This window comes from Oryctolagus cuniculus, chromosome 17, assembly GCF_051225735.1.
Source record: "Oryctolagus cuniculus isolate XC-2025 breed Fujian yellow rabbit chromosome 17, ASM5122573v1, whole genome shotgun sequence".
NCBI classification, from domain to species: Eukaryota; Metazoa; Chordata; class Mammalia; order Lagomorpha; family Leporidae; genus Oryctolagus; species Oryctolagus cuniculus.
The window spans coordinates 4,757,059-4,771,593 of NC_142883.1; the positions used below are offsets into that span (position 1 = coordinate 4,757,059).

Consider the following 14,535-nt stretch of genomic DNA (forward strand, 5'->3'; position numbering starts at 1 on the left):
TGTTTATTTGAAAGGCAGAATTACAGAGAGAGAAGGAGAGGCATAGAGAGAGAGCTTCCACTGGTTTACTCCCCAGATGGCCATAAACGACAGGACTGGACCAGGTCAAAGCCAGGAGTCTGGAACCTGGAGCTCCATCCGGGTCTCCCCCGCGGGTGCAGGGGCCCATCACTTGGGCATCCTCCGCTGCTTTCCCAGGGGCATCAGCAGGGAGCTGGATGGGAAGTGGAGCAGCCAGGACTCGAACCAGCCCTGCTATGGGATGCTGGCACCGCAGGTGCCACACCACAGACCCCACTGCTGCCATTTTCACAGAGGCTCCTGCAGGGCAGGGCTTCTTACCGCTGCCTGCCCTTGAAACGCCCCCAAATCTCCTTCAGACAGGATTTGCTGGGCCCACCTGGGTCTGCCGGCGCCCCCTACCTCTGCTCCAGGGAAGTGCACCGCCCCAGGGGGCTGAGCGGTGGCGCGGGGCCAGCCTGCAGGGGCTTCCAGCACGTCCGTCCGCGATGCTGGGACAGCTTTGTGTTTGCTCTCCTTGCCGGGTGGTTCTATGCTTCGCTGGGTGCTGCTGCAGCCACACGGAGCCACGCAGGAGGTTTGGGCCGTTCAGGCTGTGCCTGTCCCTGCCCCCTCCGCAGGACGGCGGAGGGTCCTCCGACACCCTCTGGAACGCGCCTGGCAAAGCGGAGGGTCCTCCGACACCCTCTGGAACGCGCCTGGCAAACCACATCCCGGTCCCCACACCTTCTTCCTCGGGGCCGAGAGCATGGCGGGCTCGGGGCTGGGGAACAGAGGGCCACCGGGATGCACCCTAGATGCCCCCGACCCGCGCAGTACCCCCGCCCTCGCAGAACCAGGTAGGACCCTGGTCCCCGCGAAACCCAGCAGCCTGGGGCTGGGGCGTGGAGCGTCCCACACTGATGCCCACGCCTCCCAGCCGCTCCTGGCCCGCGAGGGACAGTCACGGTCAAGTGCTCCTTGTGGAAACCTGCGTATGGAACTCAGTATCTGCCTTCGTGCCAAACCAGGCACACCCAGGCCGCCCTCAGCCTGCTCTCTGTCAGGGACGTCTTTCTCCACCCACGCCTGTGTCCTCGCAGTCCGCGAAGGCCCAGCTCCAGGGCCAGCTCCACACCACCCCCCAACCTCCCCCAGGGGCCGCCTGAGTGCATTGCACCTCTCTTGGGCACTTGTCCCCTCCCCACAGTGGGGGTTCCCGGGGTCGGAGTGTCTGGGGTGGGGCCTTTGGGTCCTCTTTCTGCCGTGGAAGGACACACTGACCAGCCGACCGTCTGCGGCCGGAGAGAGCCCGCCCAGAACCTGGCCGAGCCGGCACCTTCACCTGGAGCGTCCAGCCTGGAGCAGGTGAGACTCGGGCTTCTGCCTTCACTCAAGTAGCCTGAGCTCGTCCGTCCGGGCTGCTGCGCGGAGCCTGCTGCCTCCTCCCAGCACTGACGTGCAGAGCTGGGGGATGAAGGTGGGGCTGGAGGGATGACCGCTGGCCGTGTCCAGGGGGGACGCTCCGCAGGCGGGCCGTGTCCTGCGGCGGTTCTGCCCCAGGGGACGCCGGCCGGGTCTGGAGACAATTTGAGTTGTCACGCTGGGACTGCGCTCACAGCCCTGGACGGCACAGCGCCAAGGAACGAACTGTGTGGCGTGTGAACCGTGTCTCCCTAAAGCTGTTTCTGTATAAACTGCAGAGAGAGAGAGAGAGAGAGAGAGAGAGAGAGAGAGAACAAGAAGAAAAAAGAAAAAGAAAAAGACCAATGGGGCCAGTGCTGTGGCATGGCAGTTAAAGCCGCGGCCTGCAGTGCCGGCCTCCCATATGGGCACCGGGTTCAGTCTCAGCTTCTCCACTTGCGACGCAGCTCCCTGTTTATGGCCTGGCAAAGCAGCGGAAGAGGCCCAAGTCCTTGGGCCCCTGCACCCGTGTGGGAGACCCAGATGAAGCCCCTGGCTCCTGGCTCCCAGCCCGGGCCATTGCAGCCTTCTAGGGAGCAAACCAACGAATGATTCATCTCTGTGTGTGTCTCCCTCTCTCTAACTCTTTCAAATAAATAAATAAATCTTAAAAAAAATAAAACGGCCGGTGCTGCAGCTCACGAGGCTAATCCTCCGCCTTGCGGCGCCGGCACACCGGGTTCTAGTCCCGGTCGGGGCACCAGATTCTGTCCCAGTTACCCCTCTTCCAGGCCAGCTCTCTGCTGTGGCCAGGGAGTGCAGTGGAGGATGGCCCAAGTGCTTGGGCCCTGCACCCCATGGGAGACCAGGATAAGTACCTGGCTCCTGCCTTCAGATCAGCGCGGTGCACCGGCCGTGGCGGCCATTGGAGGGTGAACCAATGGCAAAAAAAGAGGAAGACCTTTCTCTCTCTCTCTCTCTCTCTCTCTCTCTCTCTCACTGTCCACTCTGCTTGTCAAAAAATAAAATAAAATAAAATAAAATAGGCCGGGGGTCGGGGGGGCTGGGCACACCTGGGGCAGGTCCTCGGCTCTGCCGTCCTGTCCATTTCTGCAGGCATGCAGGCCTGGCCAGAGGGGGGGCAAGGGGCTGCAGTGGCGGCCGCAGAACGTGCTGGAAGGGCCAAGATCTGGCACCTGCACGGAGGGGGCAGCGGCACAGAGGACCACGGTGGCCTCTGGCGCCTCTGGCTTGGGCGCCCTCTGCAAGGTCTCTCTGACGTGAGCACTGTTACAGGTTGAACGGTGTCCCCCTAAGATTCGTAGAAGGGTCATGACCTCACTTGGAAACAGGGTCCTGGCCGATGGCATCAGGTGCATGATGTGTGTCCCCACGAACAGAGGGCATCGACACCCGGACACAGAAGAGGCCGCGTGGCAGCGGTTAGGGTGCTGGGCCCCAGCCTCCCGCCGAGCCTTGAAGGGACCAGCCCCGGCTGCGGGCCCTGTGCCTCCTCCAGCGGTAGCCCCCACCTCCTTCTGCCCCCCATGTCTCCAGACCAGGCCTGCAGCAAATGGGCTGATGCCCACTGTGTTCCTGGCGCCAGCTCAGGAATCCCCGGGGGGAAGGGATGCTCAGGACAGGGTCCCTGCCCCCAGGAGCTCCCTGGAGGACTGGGGAGGGGTGGGCCCTCCACGCAAGCAGAGACAGGCAATTTAAGATGGGCTCCCCACCCCCTCCTCACCTGGACCACCACCGCGGCCCAGGGGGATCCGACACCGCAGGAGACTTCCGCCCTTCCAGCTGGGGGACGTGGTCAGCTGCACCCTTCTCTGGTCTCCTCTCTTCCTCAACGCAGTGAGAGATGACGGAAGGCAGGGCCCCTACCTAAAGCCTGCGTCGTCTGGGAGGCATCAGCGCTTCCTGCCTTCCAGGGGAGGCGCGAGGGGGGGCTCTGCCCGCGTCTGTCTTCCCCTGGGGTCCCGTGGGTCATCTTCATGCTCACGGTCCCTAAGCTGAAACGTCACATTTCTATTACAAACGCACAGCGGTGTTAGCAGCACCTGCGTCTCCGTCTCCATCACACTGGTTGCAGAAAGCAGGGGTCCCGCCTGGGCTCCTTCTGTCTCAGAACTGCAGGAATTAGGAGGCGTCTATCAGCTGCTTTAAAGATAATTACACGGCGTTCACTGCGCTTCTTCCATGTCATCTATTAGGTACTTTTTTTTCCATTGTATTTTTTTTTTAATTTTTTTATTTTTGACAGGCAGAGTGGACAGTGAGAGAGAGAGACAGAGAGAAAGGTCTTCATTTTGCTGTTGGTTCACCCTCCAATGGCCGCCACGGCCGGCGCACTGCGGCCGGCGCATCGCGCTGATCCGAAGCCAGGAGCCAGGTGCTTCTCCTGGTCTCCCATGGGGTGCAGGGCCCAAGCACTTGGGCCATCCTCCACTGCACTCCCTGGCCACAGCAGAGAGCTGGCCTTTTCCATTGTATTCCATTGTATTTGAAAAGTGGGAGGATGTTGAAACAGACAGACTGACATACAGAGAGATCTACCTGCTGGTTCCCTCTCCAAACACCCAGAACAGCCAGGGCTGGGCCAGGCTGAAGCCATGAGCCTGGAACGCAATCCAGGGGTCTGACACGGGCGGCAGGAACCCGCATCCCTGAACCACCACCTGCTGCCTCCCAGAATCTGCCTTCCCAGGCGCCGGAGGCAGAAGCCAGAGTCAGGTACAGAAACCCAGGCGCTGACTTGGGACAAAGGTGCTGTAACCTCGAGGCTAAAGGCCCCGCCCCCAACACCTGGACGGGCTGAGGGCTAAGGGTCAGTGCTTTGTAGACTGAAGTCTTTCTCCTGTGTTCACTCCTATCAGAGTGCATGCTCTCAGCATGAGGTCCCTGCTGTCGCTGACCCCGGGGGGCACCCGGCCGAGGGGGTGTTTGTAAGCTTTCTCCACTGCAAAAAAAAAAAAAAAAAAAAAAGAAAGAAAGAAAAAAAGTAAATAAGTTCTTGGCTTCCTTAGAAAACTCACTCTGCACAGCCCAGGGGCAGCGTGGGAGAACCGTGCACTGCCTGGGAGGTTCTGCAAACATTATTTGGAGTTCTGCCTTTAAAAAAAAATTTTTTTTAATTTATTTGAAAGGCAGAGTTACAGAGAGAGAGAGAAGGAGATAGAGAGAAGTCTTCCATCCACTGGGCTGGTGGAAGCCAGAAGCCTCCTCCGGGTTTCCAACGTGAGTGCAGGGGTTCGAGCAGTTGGGCCATCTACCACTACTTCCCCAGCCGTATTAGCAGGGAGCTGGAGCGGAAGTGGGGCAGCCAGGACTCGAACCGGCGGCGTCCGTGTGGGATGGCAGCACTGCAGGCTGTGGCCACTACACAAAGCCGGCTGCCTGGAGTCCTAACTTCTCCTCTCCCTCTCTTAATGACTTGTCTGATCTTCTATTGATACCAGCGTGGAAGTCACGGAGGTCGCTTTGGGGTTACAATCCAGTACTATCTTACTTCTTGTAACGCCATTCCGGTTTTTTTTTTTTTTTTCAAACATGACCTTACCGAGGTCTGACTTGCAGTGAAACGCACCATTTTAAGGGCACAGTTGGAGGAGTCTAAACAAACGTCTCAACTTGGGAGAACCCTAGCCCCGGCCCAGGGCGCACCGCAGGTGCCAAGGGGTGGGGTGTCCATGGGCCAGAATTGAATTCCTGGGCCCTGGGACTTGGGGGATGATGTCAACTTCCCATTTCAGGTCCCAGTTCCCCATAGTGGGTAAATAGAGTCGTTAAGGGGCAGAACAAACCCGCATCAGCAGTTACTTTTCTCTGCTGTCGGCAGCTTGCCAGCTTTACCCCGGGTGCCAGGAAGGGGTCCGGAGCGCAAAGGTGGCACCCGAGCTGCTGCGCGCTCGCCTCGCTCCGGAGTCCCCAGCCTGGTCAAAGGGTCCGCTGGGGGCGGGGGGCTCTCTTTCTCAATCTCCGCCCCCGCCCCCACCCCCGCCCCCGCCCCCGCTGTGTCAGGCGCAGAGCTCAAGGCTGGCGGATGCCGGCGAGCCCTTAGGGTTCAGGCCGGGACCGGTGGGAGGAGCCGGGGGGCGGGAGGAGGCTGGACCCTTGGCCCCGTCCCAGGGGGCGGCGTCGCGCGCGGACAGCTCGGGTCCCTCCCAGGCGGGAGCAGAACAGGCAGCGCCCAGGCGGCCGGAGCCATGGACGGCAGTGGCCCCTTCAGCTGCCCCATCTGCCTGGAGGCGCTCCGGGAGCCGGTGACGCTGCCCTGCGGCCACAACTTCTGCCTCGCCTGCCTGGGCGCGCTCTGGCCGAACCGCGGCGCGGGAAGCACCGGCGGGCCCGGAGGCGCGGCCCGCTGCCCGCTGTGCCAGGAGCCCTTCCCCGACGGCCTACAGCTCCGAAAGAACCACACGCTGTCCGAGCTGCTGCAGCTCCGCCAGGGCTCGGGCCCTGGGCCCGGGCCCGGACCGGGATCGGGGTCAGCCCCGGGGCCGACCCCTGTCCCCAACCCGGAGCCTTCGGCGCCCAGCGCGCCGCCCAGCGCCCTGGAACCGTCGGCTCCCTGCGCGCCCGAGCCGTGGCCGGAGGGCGAAGAGCCGGTGCGCTGCGACGCGTGCCCCGAGGGCGCGGCCCTGCCGGCGGCGCTCTCCTGCCTCTCCTGCCTCGCCTCCTTCTGCCCCGCGCACCTGGGCCCGCATGAGCGCAGCCCCGCGCTACGCGGGCACCGCCTCGTGCCGCCGCTGCGCCGGCTGGAGGAGAGCCTGTGCCCGCGCCACCTGCGGCCGCTGGAGCGCTACTGCCGCGCCGAGCGCGTGTGCCTGTGCGAGGCCTGCGCTGCCCAGGAACACTGCGGCCACGAGCTGGTGGCGCTGGAGCAGGAGCGCGCGCTCCAGGAGGTGGGCGCCTGCACCTCGCACGGGCCGGGGCGGGTGGCTGAGCGGGCGGCCTTGGGTCTCTCACCCTTCCCGGTTGAGTCTTAGCACGGTCATCCGCGCGCAGTGGTGGATGTGGGAAGGGGATGAGAACGCGAACGGGGTGCAGCGGTGCGCGGAGGACCTGAAGCCCAGCCAGGGCCCATGGGAGTGTCAGGCGGGAGGGACCCCGAGGTCCCGGCGGCTGGTTCCGGCAGCGCGCGGCTGATGGGCCCGGGCAGGCTCTCCCACCGGTTCCAGCTTGGATTCGCGCGCCGGGGCGGAGCCAGCGGCTTTGGATGGGTGTGGCAGGCGACTGGAGTGCTGCGGCGAGGGGACCGGCACACAGACCCCTCTGTCCAGCTGCTCCCGCCCTATTTGGGACGGGAGGGGGGAGTATGCACTGCGGCCCAGCATCGCCCGCCCCCAGTTTCCTTTGGCCTCCAGCCCGGTCCTGGCGTCTCCGGCCTTGGGATTTTCCGCCTCTCCTGCCTGGAGCAGTGACTCATAGACCCCGGGGGTTTGCCCGGAATCCCCTGTTTTCAGGCCTGGGTTGGGGACACGGGCTCTTGGGGGGGGACAGCGAATCCCACTCAGCAGTCACCTCCCCCCCCCATCGCTCTCTCTCTGTCTTCCCCACTGGAAGAAATTCTCAGGTGGATGTAAGCACATTGAGACCCACGGTGGCCTTGTCCCTGCCCTGGGAGTGGGCAGGCAGGTAGCACATCAACCCTGCTGTCGCCTGGCCTGGTGGAAGGCAGCCCTGGCGTATTAAGGGACCTCGTCCCAGCCATGCACAGATACCGCTCTCCCCTAGCCAGACCTGGCCCCAGCCTCACGGCACGTGTCGCCCACAGGCCGAGCAGCCCAAAGTCCTGAGCGAGGTGGAGGACCGCATGGACGAGCTGGGTGCGGGCATCGCGCAGGCCCGACGCACGGTGGCCCTCATCAAGGTCAGAGCCCCACCAGCCCTGGTCCTGACCCCGCTCCCTGCGGTGTGAGCCTTCAGCCTGGGGGTGCTGCCCTCCTGTCCCGCCCACGCTCAGGGCACTGCTCGTCCCCTGGAGTGCAGGTGGGCCCCTCTGTCTCAGCTTTCATCAGTACCCGCTGTCGTCCCTGCAGAGTGCAGCCGTGGCAGAGCGGGAGAGGGTGAGCCGGCTGTTTGCCGAGGCCGCGGCCGCCCTGCAAGGCTTCCAGACCCAGGTGCTGGGCTTCATCGAGGAGGGCGAGGCCAGCATGTTGGGCCGCTCCCAGGGGGACCTGCGACGCCAGGAGGAGCAGCGCAGCCGCCTGAGCCGGGCCCGCCACAACCTCAGCCAGGTGCCCGAAGCCGACTCGGTCAGCTTCCTGCAGGTGAGGACGGCCTGTGGGCCACCGAAGGGACAGAGTGGTGAGGGCGGGGGGCAGCGGGTGCCTGGCCTTCAGGGGCTCTGCCCGGTGGGGAGGAGTCGTGGCCAACAGCGCCTTCATGGGCTCTTGTCTGGAGCAGGAGCTGCTGGCACTCAGGCTGGCCCTGGAGGAGGGGTGCGGCCCTGGCCCTGGCCCCCCCAGGGAGCTCAGCTTCACCAAGTCCTCCCAAGCTGTGCGCGCAGTGAGAGACGTGCTGGCGGCGGCCTGCGCCAGCCAGTGGCAGCAGCTGCGGGGGCTGGGCAGCGACGAAGAGGGGCTGCAGAAGCTGGGCTCGGAAGGTGGGTGTCCCCCCACCCAGGTGATGACTCAGACTCCCCGAGTCTCCCTGCACGGGTCCCCAGGCCTGGTGCCATCCAAGGGCGGAGGAGGGAGGCTGTGTGCCCAGCACAGGGAGGGCCCCAAATCCTGCCAATGCCTGCGGTGACCAGTCAGCCCCTTTGGCCATGGCCCCGGAGGGTGGAGGGGGCTTCTCCTGGCCCACACTCTGGCTTCCCAGGGGCTCAGGCCCCTGGAGCAAGCGAGGCACAAAGCGGAGCCCAGGTACCAGGCATGCCTGTGAACCCAGGGCACCACTTGTGGGTATGTGCCTGTCCCCAGGTGGTGTGGAGCGCCGGGAGGAGGGGGGAGGGGACGCCAGTCACAGGCTCTGTGCGAGGGGTGGGTGCACCTTGCCCGGAGCCAAGCCATGGGCCATCTGGGGAACGAGGTCCCGCTGTCCCTTCTTCTGTAGCCGATGCCGAGTCCCAGGAGCCCGACAGCACCAACCTGCTGGAGAGCGAAGCTCCCAGGGACTACTTCCTCAAGTGTAAGTGGACGCCCGAGCCCCCATGGCTAGCATGCCCCCCCCCTCCAAGCACTGCCAGGGCCCCGGCACCCAGAGGTTTACAGCTTCCCTCTCTCATTCATGGGGTGAACAAGACCAGCTCATGGGGGGGGGGGTGTCTCCAGCCGCGGAGAGCTGGCTGGGTTACGAAGGAGGCGAGAGGCTGTGTTTTGGCCAGGTGGCCTCCTGGGCCCTGAGCTCTCATCTCCTCCCGCCCCCCTCCCCCTTTGCCTGGGACCAGTCGCCTACATCGTGGACCTGGACAGCGACACGGCAGACAAGTTCCTGCAGCTGTTTGGAACCAAAGGCGTCAAGAGGGTGCTGTGTCCCATCAACTACCCGGAGTCTCCCACCCGCTTCACCCACTGCGAACAGGTGCTGGGTGAGGGCGCCCTGGACCGGGGCACCTACTACTGGGAGGTGGAGATCATCGAGGGCTGGGTCAGCGTGGGGGTCATGGCCGAAGGCTTCTCCCCGCAAGAGCCCTACGACCGTGGCCGGCTGGGCCGCAACGCCCACTCCTGCTGCCTGCAGTGGAATGGACGCAGCTTCTCCGTCTGGTTCCACGGGCTGGAGGCGCCCCTGCCCCACCCCTTCTCGCCCACCGTGGGCGTGTGCCTGGAGTATGCCGACCGTGCCCTGGCCTTCTACGCTGTGCGGGACGGCAAGGTGAGCCTCCTGCGCAGGCTGAGGGCCTCCCGGCCTCGCCGGAGCGGCGCCCTGGCCTCGCCCGCCGACCCCTTCCAGAGCCGCTTGGACAGCCACTTTGCGGGGCTCTTCAGCCACAAGCTCAAGCCCGCCTTCTTCCTGGAGAGCGTGGACGCCCACCTGCAGATCGGGCCCCTCAAGAAGTCCTGCATTTCTGTGCTCAAGAGGAGGTGATGCAGCCGCCTCGTTTCCAGAGGCCCCGCCTCTGTACACGTGGGAGGAGGTCCCCTGGACCCTGTGGCCCCGAGGCCTTGTTTCAGGGTGCGTGGGCCACACCAGCCCCCGCGTTGCTCCTCCCCCAGGTTTCTAGAACCGTGCCCGGCCGGGAGCGGATACTCAATAAAAGTCTGCTGAACGAGCAACTTCTTCCATCCCTCTCCCCAGGTCTCCCAGGTCTCCTCTCTCAAGAGCTGTCTCAGGGGCAGGGGAGAGGGGAACGGAGGCTGAGACAGGGCGCTCAGCCTGGGGACACCCCCACTGCCCAGCCCCCGCGGGTCCTGGCCCTGGGCTACTTTCAACCTTGGTGCCATTGCCCAGCCCTGGACCTGCCTTTTGTCGTTTGTGCCCAGAATTAAATGCAGGCCACAGGCAGGGACTCCGGGGCGTGAGAAGGGAGCTTGAGACCTGGAGCCTTGTTCACACCCTGCCCCCTTCTCGTCCATCCCGGAGGGCCTGGGCTGAGACCACCCGGAACATCTATAACAAAGGGTCCATGTCCTCCTGTGTGTGTCTGGGGGGGTCTGCCACCACACCCAGCCCTACAGCCCTGGTCCCCTCCCCCCCCTGCCCCGGGAGTGCATCTGCCTGGGATACTCTGAGCCCACAGGGCGGGGGTGTTTCCAAGCCCACTCCCTCCTCCCCGCGGTCTCCGCAGTCCAGGTGCACCCCAGAGAGGGCCCCTCTGCCTCCTCCAAGGTCGGGCAGGACAATGGGTGAGTTATGAGGCCAGACAGCAAGGCCATACAAGTCCTGCCCTGCCGCCTCCAAGCTAAAAATAGCCCCTCCTACAGAGCTCGCTGGTGTCCCAGCAGCCAGGATGTTGTTTTTCCGGGTGGGGCCTCCTTGCTCCTGGTGTTTTGGGCTCTTAATCCAGTTCCCATGGCAGCCGCAGGCCCCCAGCTCACCCTGTGAGAAGGTGGCCTGGGAGCTGCCCCAGTAACGTCAGGACTTCCTGAATCCCCCTCCCCACCTGCTGCCAGCCTCCCACCAGGCCCCCCACCCTCTGCCACCTGCTCTCCCTTTTCCTCCCCCTGCCTGGTGCTCTCCACCCCCATGCTTCTCTCACCTGGGAACCCTCTGCCCCCGACCGACCCCGGCATGTTCCGGAATGCCAGCTCCCAGACACAGACGCGTTCCTGCGCCAGCCTGGAATTCAGGCCTGACCGGTCAGGTCTGCGGCCGGGCGAGTGTGGCTCCAGGATGTGCATGGGAGCTGGTGACACAGCATCTTTGTCCCCACCTTTTCACAGCTCAGGGCGGGCACCTGCTCTCCCCAGACTGCACAGCGAGCAGGGGGCTAGGGCCCGGGACTCCCCTGTGTGCATGTGACCCCCCACCCTGCGGCTGCTCTGTGATTCCAGGATCCTGCTAGGGCGGGAGTTGGGCGTGTCTGCATGTGTGGGGGGGAACATGTGTGTGCATGGGCTCATGTGTGTGGAGAACACGTGTGTGTGTGCATGGGCTCGTGTGTGTGTGTGTGTGTGAGATCCAGTGACTTTTCCAACACTGTGATGAGAATTTCTAGATGGGGGGGGGGTGGTCAGCTGGCCCCTGGGGGCAGGATACCCTCCCTTCATCCCCCCTTCCAAAACATGAATCCGAGGAGTTTTATCCTTGAAAGGTGCCCTGAAAAAAAAAAAAAACTTAAAAAAAGAGGAAAAGTTAGACAATAATAGATCTAAAGAAAAAAATTGCCAATTATACCTCTACATAGCGCTGGGAAAACGAACAACAACAACAACAGAAAACCACGGTCAAGTCCACCTCCCTCGCCCACCGCCGCTTATAAACGGAGCCGCGAGGCTCGGGGCCGGGGGAGCCGCCCAGGGCTGCCCAGCGCGGCCGTTAACTCGCGGGGCCGGGGCTCGGGCGTGCGGGGCGGCTGGAGAAGTTCCAGCGCGCGCGCTCGCAGGGCTCGGGCACGCGCGCGCAGGGCTCGGGCACGCGCGCTCGGGGGCTCGGGCACGCGCGCGCTCGGAGGCTCGGGCGCAGGTTCCCACGGCCGCCAGGCCCTTGGCAGAGCGGCCCGGCCCGCGGTCTCCGGAGCTCCCAGCGGTGCCCCCGCCCGTCCGGCACGATGGAGGCAACGAAGGGTTCTGAGGCCGCGGTGCTGCTGGCGGAGTCGGGCCGTCGCGGGGCTTCCACTCGAGCTTTGTGGGAGAACGAGCCCCAGAGCCGCAGACCCCCGCGCCGAGCCGCGTGGCTCCCCCCAGCCCCCGGGCACCGCGGGCTCGCGGCCCCCGCCGACCCCACACGCAGTCCTGCAGGACAGGGGCCGCCGCCCCCACACGCAGTCCTGCAGGACAGGGGCCGCCGCTCCCCGCCCCCTCTCCAGGCCCCATGCACCCCCACCGCCTCCCTAGCGGAACGGGTGAGGCTGGACAGAGACCGCGGCCGGCCAGGGCGTGGCCTCCGCCGGGCTGGAGCCTTAGCTTCGCCGGGCCCCACCCGCAGCCCAGCACGCACGGCCTCCGCTGCCAGCGCTCAGAGTCTGGGGCACGGCCCCCCCCCCCCCGAAGCTGCAGGACAGCTGGGCGGTCCACTCTCGGCTTCACAGGCTCCTCGAGAGAAGGGGCCGTGGAAGGCTCCATCCCTCCCACCCCTCGGGCCAGCGGCCCACCGCCCACGGGACCCAGCACCCGGGCGGGAATTTCTCTTAGATGTTTTGCTGCTCTAAGCTTTACTGCACAAAGTCTGATTTTGCTTCGTGACAAAACAATGCCGCTTTGCCCTGGCTGCAGAGGGAGGCTTTGGCGCGAGCCCGGGAATCAGAATCGCCCTAAGAATTCAACGTCAGGCATTTCCCGACTGTGTCTTTAAAGAAGTGACACCGAGTGAGCTAAGCCAACTACACAAAGACAGAGACCACCAGGGTCCCGCTGCCCTGCACAGGGCCAGGCAAGGTCCAGCCCGTGGGCCATACAAGGCCCCCAGAATCCCTTGGTCTGGCCCTGCCAAAGCAGCCCCAGGCGGACTTGAAGTCCAACCAATCTTCAGCAGGCCCGTTTTAAAGCTGAGCGTTTTGGGCCGGCGCCGCGGCTCACTAGGCTAATCCTCCGCCTGCGGCGCCAACACTCAGGGTTCTAGTCCCAGTTGGGGCGCCAGATTCTGTCCCGGTTGCCCCTCTTCCAGTCCAGCTCTCTGCTGTGGCCAGGGAGTGCAGTGGAGGATGGCCCAAGTGCTTGGGCCCTGCACCCCATGGGAGACCAGGAGAAGCACCTGGCTCCTGGCTTCGGATCAGCGCAGTGCTAGCCATAGCAGCCATTTGGGGGGTGAACCAATGGAAGGAAGGAAGACCTTTCTCTCTGTCTCCTCTCTTTCCAACTCTACCTGTCAAACAAACAAACAAAAAAAAAAAACACTGAGCGTTTTGAATGGCCCTGAGTGATGTAGCTATCCAAATGGCAGAAACTAAGGTTCCCCACCCCTGAACCCTAAACACGTGAGGCAGAGAGGGGGGTAGTGTTCAGTGGGTCCAGGGCCTTGGCTGGAACAGAGAACATTCTGGAAGCATGCTGACAAATATTGACGTCTGTCCGGGACCCAGCAGGACCTCCCTTGGTCAGCCCCCCACCTTGGGCTCCCTGCTGGGGGTCCTGCCAGCCCTGGCCCCTTGCCGCTGGGGCGGGGCCTCTGGCTGGCTCCCGCAGGCAGGAGGCGCAGACTGGGCCGGAGGCAGCCAGAGGTTTGCGCAAACACTCGCACAGCAGGGATCGCTCAGAACCCAGCTGGCAGGGCATCTGGGGAGACCCGACTTGATGAGCAGGGAGGAACCACAGGGAGGGGCCGTCCCCAGGGCAACCAGAAACAGCCCCAGACAAGCGCTGGCCCTGCCTGCGGATGGAGGCCCGGAGAACTCTTGTTCCTGAAATGCCCGCGGCCAACAGGGACCCGCCTCAGCATGGCTCACTTCCACGTCACCAGCGTCCCACCCGGCATCGCAGACGCAGAAAGACGAGGGTTGCCCACGGTTTCTCTCACGGCTGATTTGGGAGATGTCAGGTGACCGAGTGAGAACAATTCAGGGCATCCAGCCTGCGTCTGTTCATGGACACTCGGCTACAAGAAATCTCCAGGGCCTGGCGCTGTGGCGCAGCGGGTTAAAGCGCCGGCATCCCATTATGGGTGCCAGTTCGAGTCCTGGCTGCTCCACTTCTGATCCAGCTCTCTGCTATGGCCTGGGAAAGCAGCAGAAGATGGCCCAAGTGCTTGGGCCCCTGCACCTGAGTGGGAGACTCGGAAGAAGCTACTGGCTCCTGGCTTCAGATTGGCACAGTTCCGGCCGTTGAGGCCATCTGGGGAGTGAACCATCGGACGAAGACCCCTCTCTCTCTCTCTCTCTCTCTCTCTCTCTGTCTGCCTCTCCTCTCTCTCTCTGTAACTCTGACTTTCAAATAAATAAATAAATATTTTTTAAAAAATGAAATGTCCAGGGGCGCAGCACTGCCTGCAGTGCCGGCATCCCATATGGGCGCCGGTTCTAGTCCCAGCTGCTCTGCTTCTGATCCAGCTCCCTGCTATGGCCTGGGAAAGCACTGGAAGATGTCCAAGTGCTCAGGCTCCCGCCCCCACCTGGGAAGACACAGGCGCTTTAGGCCAGGGCATTAACCTGCTGCACCACAGCGCCGGCCCCTCTTATTTATTTATTTTGAAAGTTAGAGTTCCAATGAGGGAGGTTCCATCCACTGATTCACTCCTCGGGTGGCCCCAACAGTCAGCGCTTGTCCAGGACGAAGCCAGGAGCCAGGAGCTTCATCCAGGTTTCCCATGTGGGTGGCAGTGACCCAAACACTTGAGCCATCTTCTGCTGCTTTTCCAGGCCATTAGCAGGGAGATAGATCAGAAGTGGAGCAGCCGGGACTCAAACAAGTGCCTACACAAGATTCTGGCTTCACAGGCAGCAGCTTAGCCACTGTGCCAAAGCCCGGCCGCCCCACAAGCTTACTGAGGGACTTGGTGTCGTGCCACAGGTCTGCGGCCAGAAGTCTGACATCAAGGGGTCGGCAGGGGCAGCTCCTTTGAGAGGCCCTGAGGGAGACTCTGCCCACG

The 14,535-nt window shown here is 63.6% G+C and overlaps 1 protein-coding gene across 1 annotated transcript; it reads left to right on the forward strand.

Moving 5' to 3' along the window:
- Positions 1–5,544: 5,544 nt before the first annotated feature.
- Positions 5,545–9,629, forward strand: TRIM47 (tripartite motif containing 47). Its single transcript, XM_070060289.2, has 6 exons — positions 5,545–6,311; positions 7,184–7,279; positions 7,449–7,679; positions 7,816–8,014; positions 8,467–8,541; positions 8,801–9,629. Exons 1-6 carry the CDS (start codon positions 5,613–5,615, stop codon positions 9,439–9,441), a joined length of 1,941 nt encoding a protein of 646 aa, XP_069916390.2. The 5' UTR covers positions 5,545–5,612; the 3' UTR covers positions 9,442–9,629.
- Positions 9,630–14,535: the final 4,906 nt, after the last annotated feature.